This window comes from Dermacentor albipictus, chromosome 3, assembly GCF_038994185.2.
Source record: "Dermacentor albipictus isolate Rhodes 1998 colony chromosome 3, USDA_Dalb.pri_finalv2, whole genome shotgun sequence".
NCBI lineage: Eukaryota > Metazoa > Arthropoda > Arachnida > Ixodida > Ixodidae > Dermacentor > Dermacentor albipictus.
The window spans coordinates 150,684,319-150,699,899 of NC_091823.1; the positions used below are offsets into that span (position 1 = coordinate 150,684,319).

Genomic DNA, 15,581 nt, shown 5'->3' on the forward strand with positions numbered 1-15,581 from the left:
CAACAGTGGGACTAGGGGAATTGAGGAGTGATGTCTTCACCACCCCAACCAAAGGCACATCCCAAGGCTCGGTCATCTCGCCCATACTCTTTAATGTGGCGATGATTGACCTAGCAGCAAGACTCAGCAGAATACAGGGCATCCAGCACGAGATATACGCAGATGACATCACGGTCTGGGTGAACCATGGATCCCTGGGAGAGAAACAGGAGAAGCTACAACAAGTAGCAAGCTGCATAGAAAGATACGTGAATGAAAGAGGACTAGCCTGCTCTACAGAGAAGTCTAAGCTACTGAGGGTAGGAAGGCACCCCACTGATGCACCACTCGAGGTGAAACTGGAGGGGCAAAACATCCCGGAGAGGAAAATGATAAGAGTCCTGGGAATGTGGCTCCAAGCAAGCAGAAAATCTAGGCCACACACTCAGCCCACTCAGGAAGTTGGCTGAACAGGTAGGCAGAATGATAACCAGAGTCTCCCACCGAAGGCATGGGATAAAAAAAGACGACACGCTAAAACTCCCCAGAAGCCTCATAGTCAGCAGGGTAATCTACTCGCTGCCCTGCCACTCCATGATCAAGAGCGAAACTGAACAAGCAGAGACAATCCTGCGGAAGGCCTACAAGACGGCACTCCACCGACCAATAAACACACCGAACGACAAGTTGCTACAGCTAGGGATTAGCAACACCTCCGCCGAATTGGCAGAAGCACAGCTTGGAGCACAGTTTCACCGACTCAGAGACACAACTACGGGAAGAGCGCTTCTGACAAGGTTAGATCGCGACCTATGGAGGCATCTCGATCGATCTGTCGATATGCCCGACGAGATCCGTAAGACCCTGCAGGTCAATCCCATTCCGAAAAACATGGATCAAAATCTCCACGCGGCCAGAAGGCAGGCGCGGTCAGATTATGTGGAAAGGCATTTAGCCAAACTAGAAAACACGGTTTTCACGGATGCAACAGTGTATCCATGGAATAGAAATACAAATTACATTAAGGCAGCTTCGGTATTTCTTGATAACGCAGGCGATCTAATCACCTGCGCAAATACACGTAGCGCCAGGATTGTGGAAGTGAAGGAGGTCGCTGTTGCACTGGCGGTGGCTGAGGGCTATCGAAGAGGCAAATCAATGGTAATTTTGACGGATTCAAAAAAGACATGCAGGAACTACACAAAGGGTAGAATCTGCAGGACAGCCTTAGCCATCCTCCGCAAGGCAGAAGGCCTCAGACACACCGCAACCCACAAACTAATTTGCATTCCGGCACACACGGGGATAGAAGGAAATCAAAGGGCAGACAGCTTGGCTCGCGAGATCACGTACTGAGTTGAGCGGCAACACGCCCTGGGACAGCACCTCACCGTGGAGATCGGCTATTCAGAGTTACCAAACTACCACAGAGGCAAGAGAATTAGATACTCCCCGCCGCACAAAGCCTTAACACAGCAAGAAGCAGCTAGTTGGCGGAGGCTGCAAACGGGAACCTTCTCTAACTTACATATACTAAGCAAGGTGTATCCTACACAATTTAGGAACACATGCCCGTGGTGCGGGGCAACCCCCACGCTTTACCATATAACCTGGGAGTGTAAACGTAACTAAATGCTCCACCAACACAAAACACCGAGTGCGGAGCAGTGGGAGAGCCGGCTCACCAGCTGCGAGCTCGCCGCCCAAAGGGCAATGGTGCAGCATGCAAGCGAAGCAGCGCGGCTCAGTGGAGCCCTGGACTAGCGGCCCAACCCTGCTAAGGTCAAGCGTCTGCAGCGATGAAGACGAAGACCTAATGCTAAACCTTTAATGGACCAAATAAAGTTTTCTCTCTCTTTCTCTCTCTCTCTCAGAAGCACGTGCAGCGGAATCAGCTTTATAGAAGAGTCGTGTGACTTGAAATCAGGAGGTGGATCGCACGTACAACACACAGTGAACGCATCCGATTCATTAGCGGTAGTAAGAGTACGATAACGGGATGAAGACGCATATATTGGAGATTGCTGCACGGAAGTGAAACCTGATGGAAGGTTTGTCTTTGAAAGAAAGCGACTTCGATATCTCTCAGAGAACGGAAGATTCACTTTATCCATATTGCCTGGTGAAGTAATAGTAGGCGTGCGATTCTCTTTAGTCTTTTTGGGAGGATCATCACAAGAGATAGTTGTCGACGGTCTACTAACACGTAACTTTGGTTGGCTCTGAAGAAGATAACTACGTGGAGACAGTGGATAAGTGCAGCAACCCACGTTATATGTTCCCAGCTGGCGGATAATAGAGGGATCTGCAACGTATATTTGAAATCGACTGCTCATCGCTTCTTTGACTTTCTCCCACGATTCGCTGTTTTCAAAGATGTGCCTGAGGTAGAACCGAAAGAGCTCACCGGTGACGTAGCCATTGAAGTTGGCGACTATATCGCGTCCTGAACATGATGCAGCGGAAGCGCGCAGCTCGAAGAAGCAGAACCAGTCTTCCACGGGACAATCGTACAATGATCCGCTGTACTTGGATATGTCAAGGGCTTCCGGTGACGCGGTCATGATGCCGGTCGGTGTCGGTGGTGGAGCTGTGCGCTCCGGGTTCAAGCCACGCTGTTGAAAACTTGCGTGATGACGTGAGGCCGATGAGGCGGCTGTCAGGTCTTTATCATGTTGACTTGTATGACGCGCGCAACAGGTTGCGGACAAAGACAAACATGGTGGCCCGAACACTGCCTTTTTTTCTTCCTCTTCCTCTCCTTTCAGGCAGCTGTCTGCTGTGTTCCGTTATATGAACATAATTGCCGCCTGCTGCTAGTCATATTGCTTCACCAAACCGAGCAACAAGCACCAACTCGAAGTTTATGTCTGTCCCTGAAGGAAGCCACAAATTCTCTGTGTGATAAATGAACGTGGAATGAAGTTTTTGTTCCAAACTTCAATTTTTGGGCTAGCGTAAGGACCTTTGTATCTCATTGTGTGCTGAGATAATGGAGAGGGGCTCTGTGAATATTTCGAAAGGTGCAAAAGCCGACACCGCAGATATCTTAAGAGCTGCATTCACTTGTGTGTGTTGCATCGTAACACTCTAACAGACATGGGCGTTATATACATTCTCGTGCTTCGTCTTGCGCTGCTAATATACTGTGAATATGCACCAAGATGCGTAAATCAATGTGCTGCATAGCGTAGTGGGTTAGTGTAGCCCCACGGCAAGCATGAATACGCTATTGAGAGTGCATTTGTCTATTAACAAAATTGAGCACTAGAATTCTGTGTTCGTAGGGGCATTCGTAAAGTAGGAGGCTAACCAAAAGCTATGGAACTGGAGCAGATGCTGTTCTTTAACTGAAAAATACCAACATCGCAGTCTGTTAAACTAGTATTATACGTAGCCTGCATTAGAGCAATGTTACGTAATGATAATAAGAGCCATTTCAAACTAAATTTTTCGACCAAAATGGGAAAGTACTAAGAAGGCCTCATGCTTTAATCTAATCTGGTATTCCAGAACGGATTGTATTGGTACAATTTTATGTCTGGTTGATTCACTCGTCCTAAACCAATGCACGAAACAGGGTGGACTGGTGCGTTTTCTGGCTGTTGACAAGCTGGTTAAATGTGAAATGTATACTACATTTGTTCTGGGGGAGCGTTTTTAGCATTGATAATATCTCTTAAGGCTTTATATGAGATTTCTTCATAAAGAACTTTCGAATAAGTTATTTACCTTTGCAAGCATAGACAATAAAATAGTGGCTAATGCAAGTACAGACTGAATAGATTTGTCTGGTGTGATCGAGTAGGTGACTGCGCACTGTGCCAGCGTACGTAGCAGCCACCTCCCGGTATGTGTTACAGTTCACGTATGTTTATCGTACAGCCGATGAACCCGGTAAGCGGCATGACTACGCCTAGCCTCGTCGTCGTGCAGGCCTGCGCTTTTTTATAGGGAATAGATGGAGGCCAACTCGAGCGCAGTGCGATTCACTCCGCATATGTATTTAGCATTCGTGTGCACCTTATTATGCACATATGTTTCTATCATGTTCTCGTTGCCGTACTTGCAGTGATGTAAGCGATGTTGTAATGTATTTCACCACAGCCATCTTTTTTGCAACCAACTTAGTGTTGAAACCTAGTAAATTTGGGCACCCAGTAATGTCCAAGATAACCTGCAGTATCGGTGACAATATGAAACAGATCAGATAAATTCTACACAAATAACTTTCTTGAATAATTATTAATCATGTGCTTTACGTGCCATAACCGTTTTCTGGTTGTGAGCCACGCCGTAGTAGGCCACTCCAAAAATTTGGACCACCTGGAGTTCTTTAACATGCGCCTAAATCTAAGTACGCGGTGGTTTCGCATTTCGCCCCAATGAAAATGCGGCCGCCATGGAAGGGATTCGATCCCGCGGCTGCTTGCTTAGCAGGTTAACACCATAGCCACTGAGCAACCACGGCGGTTATATAAATGCCCGAAAAATAAATGGAGCGCGGACTCCCATACAATGTTTTCCTATGCGGTGCACAGCTAGGTCACAACTTGAATGTCAAGTAATGTATAACTAGTACGGTGAACTCATTCAAGAGCCAGCTCACCCACACTTGGACCAACCCGCGAGGCGAATTTCCTGTGAGCCTGGCTGAGGATGATTTTTGTGAATATGAGTGCCACCAAGCTGGGCTGAGGATAATTTTGTCTGAATATCAGTTTGAGTTAGTTCGACAGGGCGCAATTTATAGGAATTCAGTCCGCGTTCTCTCGGCTAGTAAAATTTTTTGGCAGTCTGCACACACAATAAATTGTATCATGGAATCATGGACTCATGGACTCAGTAAGCAGCAGCATCTCACAATGTAAGAAAATGAATAAGGTATAAGTGTCATGGTATGTTTGCATGATACCTTATATATAAATGTAGTAACCACAGGATGTGGTTATACCAGTTCATGCAGTAATACATGCAATTGAAAGCTCAGGAACTTTACTGCTGCCTGGTTGGGCATTGCTTATGCTTCGTGATACGTTTACACACTTCATTAGTTGTGCACATGCAAGATACGTCCGCACTTGAAATATTGTCATTCGCAGGAAGAGATTCAAAGGGCTGACTTCACTGCACAATTTAATTTGCTTTCGGTAATAATGATGTCTACACTTTATAAACACAAGGTGTTTCTTAGTTTTCCACATTGTGTCATGCGTTTTGCAGAAGGTAAAGTCAGAGAAAAGCAAGGTAAGGCAGGGTTGTTTATGGCCAATTAGTTTCTCAGAAATACTGTGATATGTTATGACCAGCATCAACAAACGAAATTCACTGTACTGAAGTGCAATATGCAATTACCTTTATAACTGACAGTTATTAAAGGTGTGGTAAGGATAAAAAGTCTGCAGGAGGGTAAAGGTTTATAGGTTCCCGTGGAGAAAAAAAATATACATGAGAAAAAAGACATAATATTGTTTAAGTTATGCTTATCGTGTAATAACGCTTCCAGAATAAATTGAAGATGCTGTTTATTCCTAGGCAAAGCGTGAAATGTGCTATTGTAGAAAATTCACTACGATATACAACTCGCACGTTCGCGTTGCGGGCTTGGTAAACAACACTGTTTGGTGGTGGAAACAACGACAGTTTCAACTGAGCAGCCTACTTAACCTGAAGGAATGCGTGTGAAAGCCCCCACGCACAGGCTGAACTAAAGTGTCACGCGCGCTGTACGACTTGGAACGTCGAATGCGATGCTGTTATATGCCATCGGCACATCGTTTCAGTGCCGTTGCGTATTCTTTAAATTGTTCCTTTAGTAAAATCATACGACGCTAACATTGTGGCGTTTCGTATATCCCGAGTGGCATGGAAGCAGCGAACCAGAAAATGAAGATTATATCCGAAAACCATATCTTCTAGTGAGGGACACCGCGTAATATTTGCAATGCACAGCGCATGTAAATAGCGAAATGGCCCGAAAAGCAGGAAACAGCACTACCTGAAGTCAACGTGAAAAAACGTCGCTTTAATAGCAACGAAGCACGTTAACAAACGGATAGAAATCCCACAACCATATCTAGCCTGAAACTGTTCATCTGCTCTGCTCGGGTGTAGGTGCTGGTGACATGTACCGCTCACACAAGCTACGGCTCCAGTCACATAGCAATTTTCAGGATTTCTTCAACGATGGACGTTTGACAACAACCCCCATAACGAAGACAAACCGCGAAATACTCGGCGCAATTTCTATGCAAGGTCTCTCCCTCAATTTTTCTTGATTTATTTAGCTTGGCGGTCAAAAATCACACCGATCGTGCCATGTATATTTCGGTCTTCTTTCACGTGCGAAAAACTACTTAGCTGTACCATGTATTTCACAACAGAACAATGAGAAAATTGTAGAGCAACATGACAAATTCCCGATACGGCATTCTGTTTCTAAATACGTCCTGCATAAAAGTTTCTTTGTGAGTGCGAGGGAAGCCCACGAATACGTGCAAATTGCCTAGGGCGGCCAGTCGTGCGGCAGTTTTGCGTGTATTCGCGAGGTTACATCGCGCTCGGAAAAATACTTTTATGTAGCACACATTGAGCAACAGAATGCTGTATTGGGAGTTATGCATCTTGCTGTAGAATTTTCTCATTCACACTTTTCATTGAATTATAATACTTGAGAAATTCATTTGTTAAATCGCACTAATTTCCTAATTGGAATGCAAAATATTGTTGCAAGAAGAAAGGAGGCCCACGAGTGTAAAAAAATGTATATTTACATATGGTGTATATGGCGCTCAGGCAACTGCCAGACTTCGTCTTCCTATAGTCCAATTCAACTTCTTCCTTCACTTCACCTTAACATCACCCTCCCGGCGGGGTAGCTCTGTCCCGGTGAAAGTTTCAGAGCCTCACTTAATGGGGGGACATAGGGCTTGAGCCTGGCGACGTGAACAACATCGCTGGTTACTTTCAGATACACTAAAGGCTGACCGACTGGGGCGATCTCGTATGTCACGTCAGACAGTTGGCGTAAGATCTGGTACGGACAAGAATAACGGGAAAGTAGTTTATCCGACAAGCCGACGTGACGTGAAGGCGTCCAGAGAAGGGCAAGCGAGCCAGGTGAAAAATGGTGTTCTCGGTGCTGAAGGTCTTAGGGTCCCTTTTGAGAAGCTCGCGAGACTGTGAGGCGATGACGGGCGGCATCTCGGGCCTGGGCGGCTAAGCCAGTAGTACCGCGAGCGTAACTAGTGCTGGGTGATTGTACTGAGGAAGGTAGCAACGTGTCAAAGGGCAAGGTAGGGTCGTGGTCATACAAAAGGTAAAATGGTGAAAACCCGACAGTGTCGTGACGTGGCGAGTTGTATGCGAGAGTGATGTATGGTAAAGCGACGTCCCACTTGCGGTGATCGTCGGAAACGTACATAGCGAACATTTCAGTTAGTGTGCGGTTGAGTCGCTTGGTGAAGCCGTTCGTTTGAGGGTGGTACGCGGTAGCAATCTGGTGTTCTGTAGAACGGGAGCGGAGAAGATCTTCGATGACCTTCGATAGAAAGTAGCGGCCGCGATCCGTCAGCAACTGGCGAGGGCCGCCGTGGTGCAGGATGATGTGGTGTAGTAAGAAGTCGGTGACATCTGTAGCACAGCTGGTTGGCAGTGCTCATGCGATGGCATATATCGTGGCATAGGCGGTTGCTACAGCAATCCATTTGTTTCCTTTGATATAAATTGGGAAGGGGCCAAGGAGTTCGAGGCCCACACGGAAGAAGGACTCTTTATGTATATCAATTGGTTGAAGCAAACCAGCGGGAGGCATAGCAGGCGTCTTCCGGCGCTGACACAGGTCGCAAGAAGCGACATAACGGCGCACAGAGCGATAAATTCCGGGCCAGAAGAAGCGGCGCCGCAGGTGGTCGTAAGGACGAGTGATGCCAGCTGTCCAGCAGTAGGAGCGTCGTGAAGTTGCTGGAGCATGGTGAGTCGAAAGTGCTTGGGAACGACTAGGAGGAACTCCGGGCCGTCAGGACTAACGCTGCGACGGTATAAAGTTCCATCGCGCAAGGTGAACATACGAAGGGACGGGTCATTGGGTGAGGAGCTTAGGCGTTCCATAAGTGTTCGAAGAACAGGATCTTTGCGCTGCTCGTCGCCAATGTGGAGGAAGCCTAAGAGGGATAGAACACTGATGTCCGAGTCTGCATCGGTATCGTCCGGTTGATCCACGGGATTGCGGGACAGGCAGTCAGCATTTTTATGCAGGCGCCCTGACTTATACATAATAGAATATGTATATGCTTGTAGACGCAATGCCCAACGTGCAAATCGTCCAGTGGGATTCTTCAAAGAGGAGAGTCAGCAGAGGGCGTGATGATCGGTTATGACGCAGAAGCTCCGACCGAAGAGGTACGGTCGAAATTCGGCGACCGCCCATACGTGCGCGAGACATTGTCTCTCAGTAATGGAGTAATTTCGCTCGGGCGTGTAAAGAAAGCGGCTAGCGTAAGCGATGACACGGTCATGGCCCTGTTGACGCTGAGCGAGGACAGCGCCGATGCCATGACCACCCACGTCAGTTTCTACTGCAGTGGGTGCAGAAGGGTCCAAGTGTGATAGAATCGGGGAAGTTGTAAGCCGCTCAATTAGGGTAGAGAAGGCTTTGTCCTGCAGTTGTCCCCAAGAGAAAAAGATCTTTCTTAAGAAGGTCAGTGAGAGGGTGAGCGATGACGGCAAAATTTTTCACAAATCAACGGAAATAAGAGCATGAGTCAAGAAAACTACGGACATCGTTTGTTGAACAAGGTACAGGAAAATTTCGCATGGCGTGAACTTTCTGTCGATCAGGTTGGACTCCGGCGATGTTTACGAGAAGGCCGAGCATGTTGATTTCACGGTGACCGAAGTGGCACTTGGAAGAGTTTAGCTGAACGCCAGCCCTGCGAAACATGGAGAGTAAGGTTGTGAGGAGCCGCAGGTGCCTCTGAAAGTTCGGCGAAAACACAATCACATCGTCGGGGTAACAGAGGCATGTAGACCACTTCAAGCTGCGCAAGAGAGAGTCCATCATGCGCTCGAATGTAGCTGGCGCATTGCATAAACCAAAGGGCATGACTTTAAATTGGTGGAGACCATCCGGTGTGACGAAGGCGGTTTTCTCGCGGCCCATCTCATCGACGCTAACCTCCCACTAGCCTTAGCGGAGGTCAATTGATGAAAAGTATTGGGATCCATGAAGACAGTCAAGAGTGTCAGCAATGCGAGGCACATTCTTCTTTTTATCCTGTTCAGGTGACGGTAGTGAACGCAGAAGCTGGGCCAGGAGTTGCAGAGGAGGACGAAGAGCGGTGAACGAGAGGCGAATGGGACCTACGACTTTGCGGAGACGGGGTGTGGTTGGATCTTGATGGAGCACTGTCGGCGTTGATGTTCCTAGTCGGCGTATAGGGCGAGAAAGTACGATTGTCTGGCACTTGGCGGTAATGTCTCGGAGACGACCATTGAGGAGGCGACGACCAGTGATTGCGGCAATAACGGGTGATGTGTCCAATACTGGAACAATTAAAGCAGATGGGTTTATCATCCGCTGTGCGCCAGTCAGCTGAGTTGCGGAGTGGCAGAAAGCTTTGGTTCTGGGAGCGAGCGGCCGCAAAAATCTGGTAGGTCTTTGTATGGTGTACCGAGCAGAGAGATTAAATGCCCATACTTGCTATTACCTCCCAAACGACCACTTGTATAGGGGATAGCGGGTGCGTTTTCTCGACAGTCTGTACGAACTCGAGCCTGGCGATCGCCTCAAGCTCACGGCGAACGATGCGCGTTATTTCTTCCGGTCCTGCAGGCTAAGGGAACCGCGGCGGGTCTTCGCAAGAACATGTCGCGGTGGTATTGGGCAATCGGTCGCAAGTTTGAGTGACGCGGTGGCCGGCCCTTCACTTTTTCGAAGCGCCGGCACTCCTTTATAACTGCATCCACAGTGGCACAATCTTTACAGATAAGGAGATTGAAGGCATTGTCTGCAAAACCTTTCAGTGGATGACCAATCTTGTCTGCCTCGGTTATGTTGTCATTAGCCTTGCAACAGATGGCCAGCACATCCTCTATGTACACGACATAGGATTCTGTGCACGTCTGAGTGTGGCGCGCAAGTAGTTTATTTGCTGCCAGCTGACATCGGACAGGTCTGCCAAACAGGTCTCGCATTTTTTCTTTGCAGACATCCCAGCTCGTTGGGACAGCTTCATGTGTGTCGTACCACTGCTTCGTAGTTCCTCTCAGATAAAATATCACGTTGGCTAGCATCAGTGTTGGATCCCACCTGTGGTTCGTACACCGTAAGCCAGTCCTCGAGATCGGCGTTGTCCGTGCCACAAAATCTCCCCGGGTCCCGCGCATTGTGAGGATCACCGTTGGCACGGGCTGCTGAAGCGTTGTCGTTGTGTCAGTTGATTTGCCGTTGTGGTGGCAGGTAGATGACGTCCGCTGCGAAGTTCCGTGATTGTACCCTGCACCTTCCACAAAATGTTGCAGAAAGAAAGCAGGCCCACGAGTGTAAAATAATGTATATTTACAAATGGTGTATATGGCGTTCTGGCAACTGCCAGACTTCGTCTTCCTCTAGTCCAATTCAACATCTTCCTTCACTTCACCGTAACAGTATAGTTTCTTAGAAGTACTGTGACATGTCACGACCAGCATAAACAAAAGACATTCAAAACACTGGAGTCCAATATTCAATTACCTTTTCAGGCGACAGTTATAACAGATGCAGTAAGGAAGTCCGCATCAACAGTACCTTGGGTCTGTCCAGCTACGAGGCACTTGTAGGTATCTTAAATGTGGCCAAAATTACGTGGGACACCCAGTGCATGTGCATGTGCTGTGCATCCTGGGACATTTCATTTGTTTAAAACACTATAGGCTTGAATATACCGAATGCATTTGTGCCTGCTGGTTCGTCCTTCAGCGGAGGTGTTGCAGAAGGCGCGAACGCGCTTTCTTTTTCTCGTTTGTGTTTTCGTTTTTAGTAGGATTCACATGCTCTCTTTATGCACTCCGCGTGACTTCTCCTTAGAGTTGGTATCCACTTCTTCATTCTAACTGCTATTTCTGTCACTTTAGTAGTTTACATGTTGCCCGCGTGCGTATTTCCGCTGGCACGCATGGCCACTGGCATGAGTTGCGTGTTGTAAAAATGAAAAATGCACAATTGGGTTTCAACTTTCCCTCCACCTTTATGGAAACTCGAGTTGCACATGTGCGTCCAGTTTACGTGTCCCGCCTTGGTCCGTGTTTTTTTTTCTTTTTGCGGTGCCGTGTTTTTACTTACAAAATGTATAGAAGAAGAAGTATTTTAATGACTGGAAAATGTAGAGAGGTCGGCCGGATAATGGAGCATCTGGCCTGCAACTCTACGTAAGGGAAGGGGAAGAGGGGAAGAAAAAGGGTCACAATGGGGGATGGTATGGAAACATGCCTATGAGCATACGGTTCAGAGATGCATGCGGTGTAAGGAGGGTTGTCTTTAGCTGGTTGTTTAAAAAGCACAACATATCTGTAACGCTGTGGGTTAAACAGCTGAAGTAGAAGCACAGTCCACTGCAGCAGTGCACGCAGGTGAAAATATGAGTTCTGAAATGACAGACAGCGCGAAGTTTGCCGGGGCAGGCTGCGCACCATTCGAGTCTACAAGGTTGCGAGGATATTGATGTTATGTAGACTCATGGTAAATATGGAAGTGTTTAACTGTAGACTGCGTGCCAGAACACAACAGTGGACTGTTTGGAGCCTCCCAGAAGAGGCTTCAGGAAGCGTGCGTAGGTGGCAGAGACGTTCTAAAGCAGAACTGGCATCGCTTGCCTGTAGTAACAAAGTCTGGTTTATCACTGTGCTTTAGGTTCACTGATGTTCGCGCATAACCAGGATAAATGTCGGTTGAAGAGAAATGACTGGCGCCCTGGAAATATTCCAGTGCGTCGCCATAGCGAAGAACGGGACATACTTTCTTTTTTTTAATTATGAGTTATTCACGTGCCAAAACCACTTTATGAATATTACGCACGGTGTAGTGGGGGATTCTGGAAATTTAGACCACCTGGGGTTCTTTAACGTGCAGCTACATCTAAGTACACGGGTGTTTTCGCATTTGGCACCGTCGACAAGCGGCCGCCGTGGCCGGGATTCGATCCCGCGACCTCGTGCTTAGCAGCCCACCACCGTAGCCACTAAGCAACCACTGCGGGTGACATACGTTGTCCTTCGCAGTCCAATATAGATGGCTGCTCTGCACGCGGTTACAAATAATGAAATGCAGTTATACACAGTTGTAGGACGACATGACATTGCAGTTAAGGCTAAGGAGAGCACGAGCATGCCGCAGCCAAAATGTCGCTGTCTCTATCAAGACGCGTAGCACAGGTCATGAAAATTAACGCGAAGGTACTTGACAAGAGAAGTTCTCAAGGCTCTCTCAGATGGTTTGAAGTGGATTAAATGTTTTCATTTAGCGAACTAGTTTATTTGCATCCCAATTTAATTACACTAGCATGTCGAGGTACGCAAATATTGCACGTTCAATCTCATTTCATGTGAAATTGCTGGTGCACTTGCGAAACGCGTGCGTTGAAGAGTGGGAGCATTACAAAGTACTAAACGTAAAATCACGATGTATGAATAAATCGTCAGCAAGTTGTGATATTCGATCAAAATGGGTACCCTTATTTCTTCAACTGAAACTGATTACCTGAATTTCAGTTTCAGCTAATTTAACGAAATGTTTTTTTTTTTGCTCGCAAGTAGCTATGTCACCTACAGACACAATTACTCATGCATAGTGACAAAAAATACTTACTGCTCTAATTAAAGCATGCGTATTTCAGCAAACTTGTGTTGTTTTCTCCTTGTTTTATTTGTGCAGCTATGCGCCGTGAAAGCAGAGTTCATCGACTTAGACTACGGCATTGCTGTGTACGACATCGACGCAGACATGGACGACAGTGCTTGCCCCAAAGTGGAATACACTGGCCGATATAAAAGGCTGAAGCTTCTCAGGAAGATAAATGACTTCATGAAGTCTTACACAAAGAAATCGATGAAAAAACAGTGTGAAAAGCTTTAACGCGAACAATAAGGACATTAGCCGCTTTTTAGATCGCGATGCCTATTAAACGTATTACTTGTTTTAACACAACAGTATACGAACGAGAGTGCCTGGTCCTTACTTATACATTGTTTGCTATTAGGCCGAACTACTGCTTGAATGTCGATAACATATAGCTTTAATTTCAACTTCCTACGCGCACTTTAATCATTCAGCAGTGCCTTCTTTCTCTGTAACTTAGTATTTCTTGTCGCCGGACATATATGTGCACTTGAACATCACAATGATGTCAGCTGGCGTGCTTTGATGCGTGTTTTTTTTCAGCTCCTCGAGGCTACTGTGCAATAAATATGATTCTACACCTCAGTAAGCTGATGCAATGAATATTTTTGTGAAGCTTCCAGCATCTATGCGTTGGAGACCGGGAACACTCGGAACTATTGAACTTAAAATCCCAATGTATGAAGAAGGTGTCACTTAGTTGTATTCTATTCGAATTGACCCCTTAGTAGCACCAATTGAGAGTGATTAGCTGAATTTCACTTCAGCTGCACCTAAGTAAATGAAACTAGTTACCTCTATTACAGTTTTATATTGCTTTCACGAACTGAAACAGAATAACTGTGATACTTGTTCACCAAGCTTTGCAGCAGCTGTCGAAGGATGGAAGCTACAGAAAATAATATGTCGTCACCATCTTAAGATACTTGTAATGAACCTGAGGGGGCAACATTCTGACCAGATTCATCAATGGACTCCGTGTTCTTCTAAAGCCGCAGAGTAAATTAAACAGTCAGCAGTTGAGGACGCAACAGCGAGTCATAAAATGATGCAGACATGTAACACCGCAAAGGACTGGACTTGACTGAGAGAGACGAAGCGCTGACTTTCATTCGTTATATTATGGCGCACACAGTAATATATATATGAGTTGGGATGGACAAGAGGAAAAGGCAAATATACAATTCTACGAATACATTGTGAGAAAGATAGCTACGAAGTATTTCTACCACTATTCTATAATTCTTCTGCTAGCTAAAAACTGCCATATTCCACGTGAGAGATATGCGTGTTCTCTGGTGAGGAGAGATATCGAAGGCACAATCGCACACATATTGCGTTTTTTGTCGATACAATAGCCCTCGTATATTTCATGTGCACGCTGGTCACCATAGTGCCTTAGCATTTTGCAATAATTAGTCAATGCATGACAATCACAACGGGCGCTATTCGTGGCTAGGTGGCTGCCAGCACAGCCCACCATTAAACTCGAATGTTCTCTGAGGCGGTAATTCACACAACGGCCAGTTTGACAAATGTAACATCGGCCGCAAGAGAGGGTAATTTCATAGGCTACGTTCTGACAGCAACTTACAAACCTTTTTTTTTCCTTATCACACCTGCTAGGCCCAGTGTCCTCCCTATTCACGTTTTCGGAAACACTGCGGAATTTCTATTTCAGAAACAAAAAATTGGGTGGGTGCCTTTTGTTCTACCTTTTTATACAATGACACACTCGGGGCAAATCAGAAATTACCGTGGTTCTTGAATGCGAACTTTTCTCTTTTTTTATTACTACGTTTCCATGTTTTTGACTGTTTTAAGTCTGCTAAACGACATTTTAAGTCTGCTAAAGGAAAATTTTTTCCTCTAGCCTGCCATTCGCAGTCTTCGCTGGTGGGAATCAAAACTGCTGCGCATTGTGAGAAGGCATGGCCGCGGCAAGCGAGCCCCCCCCCCCCCCTCCAAAAAAAAAAGATTTGCCAATCGCACGCTTCACAAGCTTCGAATGCGCCAAACTGTAAGATATGCTGCTCTTTTTGGAGCAGGGGGCTTAATCCCAGCACACATGGTGAGATAAAAACAGCTTAAAAACCTCTGAATTATTTTCTAGTGCTTCACCTCACAAAACCATGATCTGATCATGAGGTAAGCCGTGATGGGTAACTCCGGAATAATTTTTACAATACACGGCTCGCGGGCTTTTTGCGCTTCGTTCCCAAAGAAGGGTGGGCGGGCCAGCTTGGATTCGATCTCGAGACCTCATGCTCTGAAGTGCAAAACCATAGCCGCTAGGGCGCCGTGTGGGGTGAGGTCATCAACCCAAGTTCGTTGTTATTAAGAAGTTCAGTAGTTCTAGTTTCTTCGCGCAGGGGCGCTATAACGTAAAACTATTCCAAACTTTTCTATTCCAATTCTGCCAACAGCCCTCCTGGATTGGTCAAAAACTTCTTTCGACCCCCCCCCCCCCTTTCACCTGTCTGTCACGCGACGTTACAAAAACCGCGATACCTCCCTATCTGATATGAAGTGTGCACACTGATTATGCATGATTTGACAGAAAAAAGAAAAACAGTTATTTCTGATTCGACCCCTTTTCGCCTTTAGCCCCCGGCTATTGGTAAAAAGTTTTCGGGCTGCACCCACTTCACCTGCCTGTCACGCGACGTCACAAAACCGCACGAACTCACCGCGTCAAAGTGACGTGTACGCGATAAAGATGCATTAATAT

At 46.6% G+C, this 15,581-nt stretch overlaps 1 protein-coding gene across 1 annotated transcript in view; it reads left to right on the forward strand.

Moving 5' to 3' along the window:
• Positions 1-13,164, forward strand: part of LOC135920026 (uncharacterized) — a 130,628-nt gene extending 117,464 nt beyond the window's left edge. Inside the window, exon 6 of the mRNA XM_070536520.1 lies at positions 12,887-13,164. Within this exon, the coding sequence (XP_070392621.1) occupies positions 12,887-13,087 (201 nt within the window). The 3' untranslated portion in view covers positions 13,088-13,164. The remainder of the gene's footprint in view (positions 1-12,886) is intronic.
• The last annotated feature ends 2,417 nt before the right edge of the window (positions 13,165-15,581 follow it).